Genomic DNA, 8,563 nt, shown 5'->3' on the forward strand with positions numbered 1-8,563 from the left:
GCTCTACTGTTTAGTACGGTTTCTGGCGAACCTACGGGCAAGTACGGTCGAAGTAAGTACCTCGAGGCCAAAGACTTGTTGCGGGCGAATTCAGGGGCGTAAATAAACAATAATTTGGGGGATTTTTATTGATATATTTAGTTCTGCCCGGCGGAATTCTGTTGTAAATCACGCAAAAACAATAAACATCCCCCTTTCTCCCCCAAATATCGTTCTAGCGGCGCAGGTGATGCAATTTAATAACGTTGAAGGAGAGTTAGGTGAAATAGTGTCTGATAAATTGTGAATATGGACCGGAATAAAAGTTTCGGAATCGAAGATGCATGTTTTCCATGCATCACCAGCGGTCAGCCCCACCAGAAGAATGTGGCATTGTGTTCTAAACAGTTTTACTTTATTTTTGGATTTTATTTCACAACCAAAATAGTAGAAAGTTGCAAGATGAATTATTAAAATTTCTACAATTACAATATTGATAGCACGTTTTGTTCATGATCTCGCCATACCACCCACTTTCGATTTGTACTGTCAATAAGGTGTTTTCCCTCAACTCCCACGCAAGCAAGCGTGGTTTCGTGTCACACACACTGATTGGATGACCTCGATCACGAGGCTAACAATGCTGTGAGTCTTGCCATATATGGGTACAATTACGGATTCAGCCAATCATATTGTAGTTTTTAAAGGGAGTTCTTCTAGGAAAACCCATTTATACAAATCAACTGCTGCACCCATACTGCGAAATGACTGACATTGTGTTAGTATGAGTATTTTGATTTAGTACGAAAGATCAAGCGAAAATTACTCATCCTCACTCAGCGTTGATTTGCTGTGTTCCTTCGACTGTTCCAAAGCCTGCAACATCGAATTTGTGCATTTTTAAAGCACTGAGCTCAGTGAGGTGAATGTTGAAAGTTTGTTTGAATGGATATGTCTGGACAGGCCGGTCTGATGCCATCTTATTTCACTTATGTTAGTCAAATGAATTATCAGGTAAGCCAAATTATATTATGACCTATCGAAAGTTGCTCCACCATCTTCGAGTATTTTTGTCTGAGTCCAAGTTCGATCTTTTCAATTTACCTTCAACTGCGGGGTTCTGGTGTTGCAGTGTTGCTATTATGTTGTAATATGACGTTTGGGAATTGCCCTTTTTGTTTATAAATGTCGACACCGCATATAGACGCATCTATTTACACGATGATCCAGTTTTGACTGAATTTATATAGAACAGTGTTCATTATAACGCATTACATACAGGCACATGGTTAGTTTCTGTGTTAAAATTCAACAAAATCAGCAAAGCTTTCAGACTGGGTTTTAAATGTCAACAAAATATTTCTATTACATTAGAGACAGCAGGGGGCGAAGTTGAGATTAAATTATCCCTGTGATTAAGTGGTTTAACAAATCTACGGCATGTAGATGGCTTCAAAATTATTATATAATTGAAATTTTTTGTTTTGCTTTGTATAATCAATTTAGATATTCACATTATAGTAGCGGTACGTTATCACTCGTTCCGCATTGGACGCTAGCATTACAAACCTCTTTGTCTGGGCTTCGGTATAGCTTCGGCAGGCGATACTGATGGTATTTATCGCGTGACCTTCAGCTGAATCAAGTCACGCCGACTAACATAAAACCGAGGCTATCTTTCGCACCAAAATTTCATCCAACAGCATAGTTTTCTATCGACCGATTATGAAAGATGATATAAAATAATAATGATCCGATCAATCATCCGATCATCATTATGATCGAAATATCCTAATTCTTAGCCTTGTATGCATAATATTTAAAAAATAAAATCAGAATTAAATTTTGCTAGGAATATTTTTCGGGTAATTGTTATAACCTGTTGACGATGAATCCATGATACATATTAAAATGCGTAGTTTTATTGATTTTCGGATTAGGTAAGTCAGGCGTATCAGCCAATAGCTTTGTTTATGTTGATATTGCTAAATGAATGTACAGTAAACGTTCCATCTAATGCGAAATCTAATGCAATTGATACAATATATGTTTTTTTATGAATATAACTATATATATATATCAAAGCACTGTTTCTTTCACTTTGAAATACATGGTCACAATGGCAGGATACAAAGTACAAACAGTATTGCCAACGTTGTATCGAACGTGATGTGTCTAGTGCGTGCGTGGGTGTATATATATATCAGTATGCTGTATAAGTGTAAATCAACCATTGACAGAGACGACGAATAGCAAAACGCGAAGTTAGTAAGATAGATTAGCTTCGTTTAGTGTTTCATCTTGTTATTTTGTGAAGCTAGTAACTGTAACAAGAAAACGCAGAGAAGTACTCACAAACCCTTAATGCCCTAATTTAACCCCACTGGCGCCTGATATCAATTGCTTTAAAACATCGTATTCCCGGCAGTTGTTTCAGCGACGATTGTTTGGTCTAAAATCTCGATTGCGTGTGATCGTTTACAAATTGTGGACTAAGTATAGCTCCCTTCAACATTAGTTTCATAATCATATATATACCAGTCGTAATTACATGGCAGTATTGATGGTATTTATTAGGCTCTATACAGCACGTCAGGACATGTCCTAACACCTTTAAACGAGTACCAGCGCGTGGCTGATATTCCTTATCGTCATTCGATGCTCAATATCACATCAACGCTGAGTTCACGGCATGATATGAAATCGGATATATCTGAATTTAGAAAATATCAGTTCCTGTGTGTTTACTTGAGTCGTCTTCGTGATGAGCTCTGAACTGCCAGCAAATGAAAAACCAATATCCTTAATTCCCTTATCTAACTGGCGCGCAATTAATTTGTAGCAGACAAGCTCAACTTTGCTTTGTATAAATATCTATAATATAAATAACACTTATAACAATTTCGCTCGCGGCATGATTGTAAATATTTTGAGTGAATGTAAAAAATCGCATTGTAAAAATGTAAAATACATTTTTCCTGTGGTGACCTGAGATGGATGCAGCTCGTGGGCCGTGATTGCCTTTACTTGGGTATGAAGCCACTTGATCGCAAATATCAGAAGATAACATTTAACAACTGCGATACAGACGATACTGCATGTTTAGAACGTCCAGAGTCTGAAATTTTCGCATTATAAACTGACAAGTGTGCGTAATTGAATCAATATGTCGTTATGAATTCCAAGAATTCCCTCAAGGTCAAGTTGAATGTTTTAGCAAAAAAGCTCGGGTAAGCCGAGTTGCAATTATCTTAATATATATTTACTAAATAATATTATGTAATATTATGTAATATCAGTCCGAAGTTAGGTAAGGTGAAATGATTATTTTCATACTCGTCGCAAACAAAGCTCAATGATCAATAGCGTGGGCATATTTGTTTGGTTTCAGCTGTCGACCACCTCCAAGTGTACGGTGATTTATTTTTGAAAAAGGATGCAATTACCATGGTGACAATTAAAGGCAAAAATGATTTTCAGTGTGTGACAGTGAAAATCTACCTCACGAAACTAACTGCAAAACAAAACCCTAGATTAAATTTCAGGGTCTTAAATCTAAATACGCGTCGACGTATTAACAGGAATCAGTATAGACTATCTTCCTGTATTTTTTTCCGCTGCTGGTTTGAAAGGAGTTGTTTTTGCATTTGTGAGGTACCCCGCCTTGTTCTGCCGTCTTCAGTTCCTCGTATTGAGGAAGTGCCGCCGCTGAAACAATAATCAGTTTTAAGTATCGGGTTTCCGGAATATAAGAATGAATATTGAGTAATACCCCACCTAACAAAACAAAGAATGTCTTTATTTGCTGAAAACGACACTGATTTGAATGGCTAATTTTATCATGCAGCAAGTCTTTTTGGAGACGTTCATAAAACGTTGGCTAAATAGGGGGATATATATGTCTTATTTAGAATATAGCAAGTCATAAGGAATTAGAGATTCGTAACTTTATCAGTCATTTTGGTTCTTTGTAGTTATTTTAATATATGCATATCTGTGCGATATTTCAAAGAAAATGGTGTGAAAACCTGTTAGTTTCTGTTGTATGGACTTTCATCAGTTTCACCATAGTGTAACGTGCACGACGTTCTAGAACTACAAGGCTAGCGTTTTAGAACTACAGTGTCTGGCAAGTAATAAAGAACATTACTTGATATGCATGTTGGCACGCACATAGCAATATTCACGCCACGTCAAACTCAACACTACATAATAAATATAATGAATGCCGTATTCTACCCTTGATATAGGAAGATGATTTTGATGCAAAGATACTGAAAGCAGTGAAAAAAGAAATGTCAACAGACAATGAGTTAACACCAAGTGCAGCTCCAATTGTCGCCAGCACTGTAACTCTGGAGACTATTCAAGATGTTCTTCATACCCAAGGATATGGCGACATTGAAGGTAAGAGCATTCTATCTCTATGAACAATTAAGTTTACTTCAATTAAACCTGGATTTGAGAAACGTACAATTAACGTGGCGTTGAATAATTTTCAAATAAACGTTTGACAAAAGTTGCCGCATTCTGAAACAATCGTGTTTTAGCGTGTCAGGTTTAAAATGGATGGTCACGACCGTTCGTTAAAATCAAGGGTGCCAAGTAGCTCCAGAGAGAGAGCATATTGATGAAATTCTTTAAAATCTTATTTCGTTTTACTTTCTTTAGCCCCTGAACAAGAATCACAATATGGTCCATTTGAAGGTACCCTTTGTTTGACTATTCCTGCACGCATTGGCCTCACTTCATGAGGATTATATTTCTATTTTTGCCCTAATATATTTCTCATTAATATTAGAAAGAAGAGTATAGAAATTAAAGAGAAAACTTGTTACTAAGTCGTTTTGTTGAGACGAAAATTATTATTCGAATATTCCAATTTCTGATTAATGATGATTTGATGTTTGAGTAGCTTTTTTCGAAAGGGTATGAAGGGTATAGTTTTAAGTGCAAAATTGCGAGTTGTTGTCGAGACAAAATAACTTAAGAAAATCAGAATATCTGTAAGACATAGAAAACAAGGCTATATTGAGTTTAAAACAAATAGGCGACAGTTTAGTTCTTCGACATCTAAGCCATATCACACTGATATTCTGTTGTAGATACTCGGTTTGATCAAGTTGTAGATGTTCAAACTAATGGAGGTAAAATATTTAACTCATTCCATTTTACAAACTGTTCTGGTTATAGTTAAAACTGCCAAACTGATTTAAAAAAGGCAATGGAAAATTGATTGTCTCCGCGCGCAATTCAGCATGCCCAGCAGAAACATGCGAAAAGTACCCATGTTCTGGCATATTAGCTATGATGGTAGATTGGGTCATTTTTTCTTAGGGGCTCTTTACATGAGTCCGGTTACCCGAGGTTCAGCAAAGCGTGAGATGATTTTGAGGTATTGAAATGAGCAGATAACATGATCCTGGCAGTCGTATAATCACCGCAACAATAGTATGTGCTTGTTTGGTGTCATAAAGACTTATTTCATACCTCAAAGTCCTCTCACGCTTCGTTGAATCTCGGGTAACCGGGCACATGTAAACAGCCCCTTACTGTCTCCTTTCGAAGTTTTGATGCATGTGACTTGAAGATGATGTCCAGGGAAGCTGGACTGCTAGATTGGGGGAGGGGTTGCATCTATATTTATATTTATGTTTACACACTATAAAGGGACTGCCAGCTTTAAAAATAGCTTTAATATATGAATATACCCCCCCCCCAATTAAGCTTTTAGTTACGGTCCTGAAAACGTCTTAATATTCAGTTTTTGAATACTCCTAAATTGGCCGAACTCCTCGTTTTATTCATAGAATGACTTTGTGTTTTTCCATTTAAACAGACCGCTTAATAAGTGAAGAAGATGAGATAAATTTTATGCATCTCCCAGGTAATTCATAGCGTATTGGTGAATAATACAATAATATAGTGTTAGAATTAATAGTATATAAGAATATAGTATTAGAATTCAAGACATTAAGAGCCATTGTCCATTAAGCGTCGACTTTTTTGCATCATGACCTTTTTGACCGTTGCAAAATTTGCAATGAAGTGCAAATCTCGCCGATTGCTGCGTTCGTACAAGCCTAGTACCCAGGATGTTTTTCACGTCTGGAAGGGTAGATAGAACTCTGGGCACTAGGAACAATTTGTTTGTTTCTAACTGCAGTAACTGTAGTTGTATATCGCGAAGGCATGCATGTGAACATTTTAGTTACCTTTTTAGATTTTGGAGTAATTCCCAACTCTGATCCATCGTCACTTGAGATGGATTTGTTGAATTATGACTCTGGAATTGAAGCTGAGATAGAAGAAAATAAAGGTTTGTTCATTTTGAATTTATTGAAAAGTCATTGAAAGGTCTAAACATTGAATAGTTTCCACAACAATAATTTTGCCAATTTGTTCAGCTCGAACCCCAAGAAAGCGTTCCAAAACCAAACAGAAACGAGTGAACCGTGAGTATATTTACTTTTCGTTTGTTTGAAAAAGCACTTGTCACACTCTTTCCTGTGATATGATACTGATAATAATCTAAAATTGATAGTTTGTCATCGATTATGCCTTAATTCTGAGATTCATATTTCTAATTTAGGTCTGCAGGTCGACAACATAACAGACAATGCTGAAGAGTCGGAAGAAGCCACAGGTAACCTGCACTTAATACGACTCAGTTTGACATTGAGCTTTTTAGTTCTAAATTCAACTATTCAAATTTCAAACCATCATCGGCAGCCTGATCAATGCCGTTGTACGTCATGGCTACTTACGTCGGGTGAAGTTTACAGTTTGCTGCTACGGTTATGACTCGTATCATTGATAGATCTAATTGACTAATACATATTTTTCCTTTATTGGTATGCGTAGTTTCAAAATTCCATTGCCAAGTATTTGTGGGAATTTTTACAAAGTTTACTCGGCTGTAAGAAATTCAACAGCAGATACATTGAATGGAAGAATCACCCTGAAGGAATCTTCAAGTTGAATGATCATCATTCGGTTGCTAGACTCTGGGGATACAAAAGAAGAGAAAAATATGACTTATGACAAGTTGAGCAGAGCTCTCAGGTATTACTACAGTAAAAATATCCTGCAGAAGGTTGATGGGGAGCGACTTACTTATAAATTTTGCAAATCTGTGTATGAATACAAAAGTTAAACGCATCAGTTATTATACCATACTTCATGTAAAATTTATTTAGGCACGCAACTATATTCTTCCCTAGGAAAGTTCGATATTTTGATCATTGATATTCATTTTCATGACTTTATCACTTCATGTATTTCGGTATTGACTGGTCTAATAGATAGATTAAAGTATTTTCCGGCATTTTGTTGGGGAATGGGGGTGGGGTGGGGTGGAGGTGCTAGATAATAACATAAGCGTACACAACCTGATGATTTAGACCCACCACGCTATCACTGCTTTGAATCATAAAAAAATAATTATAAGGAATTAAGGCCCTTTTTCATATAAAAACACACTCGCGACCAGCCTTCTACTTTGGAGGAAAATTTTCTTCCACAAGCATTGTCGTGCATGTGGAGAGAGGTTATAGAAGTTATTCATATTTTAACGCCATATTTTTTGCCCCTGTGGGCAAATTTTGACAGGATATTTTTTGATTAGATATACCTAATGCACGCTTATACAACACTGGTTAATTCATAGGGGAGCGCACCCCCGAAAACAGATTGAACCTGGTTTAACATTTCCTGATTGTAGCTATCAATTATCTTATTCTAATAACATTTATGACGACTGCGGGTTGCGCAAAAGTATTAGATTTTCTTTATTTCCTTAAAAAAGCTTTGCTGGATTACCATGCACTGTTGAGATTCAATTAAGATCCTTCTCATTCATCCTAGTTCTCAATTCATTGATCAGGCTGCCTATAGACAAATGTCTTTTTCCTGTTTTAATGTTTACATAATTAATTGCATGTGGTTGCATTTGTCATTTATGAAAACACTGCATATACAACTTAACCGTTTATACGTGTAAATTTTTAACTTGTAACTAATTGACTGAAACAGCAAGAATAACGCCGTCGTGTAACATACATTTTTATCATTTTTATTCCTTCTGTGTATATAATTGAAAATTTTTGCAATAAAAAGTCATTTACAAACCATTTTGTGAGAGGATAATGTGCATGAAACAATTTTCAGACACAAAGTTTTAAAAAGTGCGTTCGAAGCATAAATTTCGAAATTCGAATACAAATCTATTTATAATTTTTATACTAGTTCCCTGTTTCGCATTATGCCAGTTACCAGTTGTAGATTCGTGGGGAATCATTATGCACAATTATAGTGTTCAGGTCCTACGAGTAGCATGAAAGTAGTTTATGTTTGGAATTGGAGTCACACCTTTATAGTAATACATGGAAATTCCAAAGAATAAACTTATATAAAATTACATTTAGCCGTTCTTTCTTCAGTAAGATGAGGTCAGAATGTGAAAGAAACAAGCGCAGGTGGGTATCTGATTAAAAAAGTAATTTTAATTATCCTTGATGATAATTTGTCAACGATATAGGCAACGTAAAAATTAGTTAGATGTTTATACTTACAGCCGCTGATT

General features: G+C 36.0%; 1 protein-coding gene across 1 annotated transcript; it reads left to right on the forward strand.

The window, feature by feature from the left end:
- The first annotated feature begins 708 nt into the window (after window positions 1-708).
- LOC114533758 lies at window positions 709-6,902 on the forward strand. The gene is made up of 9 exons (XM_028555351.1): window positions 709-993; window positions 4,230-4,386; window positions 4,651-4,686; window positions 5,085-5,126; window positions 5,819-5,866; window positions 6,203-6,298; window positions 6,387-6,434; window positions 6,572-6,625; window positions 6,844-6,902. The coding sequence occupies exons 1-9, from the start codon at window positions 925-927 to the stop codon at window positions 6,900-6,902; spliced, it is 609 nt and encodes a 202-aa protein (XP_028411152.1). The 5' UTR covers window positions 709-924.
- The last annotated feature ends 1,661 nt before the right edge of the window (window positions 6,903-8,563 follow it).

The sequence above is a fragment of the Dendronephthya gigantea genome, unplaced genomic scaffold (assembly GCF_004324835.1).
Source record: "Dendronephthya gigantea isolate DGI-Jeju-01 unplaced genomic scaffold, DenGig_1.0 000094F, whole genome shotgun sequence".
NCBI classification, from domain to species: Eukaryota; Metazoa; Cnidaria; class Anthozoa; order Malacalcyonacea; family Nephtheidae; genus Dendronephthya; species Dendronephthya gigantea.

Coding starts and splice junctions, on each gene's coding strand:
- LOC114533758 (XM_028555351.1), top strand. CDS start 925: ATGGATATGTCTGGACAGGCCGGTCTGATGCCATCTTATTTCACTTAT. Junction 5,127..5,818: donor AGATGTTCAAACTAATGGAG/GTAAAATATTTA, acceptor CCATTTAAACAG/ACCGCTTAATAAGTGAAGAA. Junction 6,435..6,571: donor CAAACAGAAACGAGTGAACC/GTGAGTATATTT, acceptor TTTCTAATTTAG/GTCTGCAGGTCGACAACATA.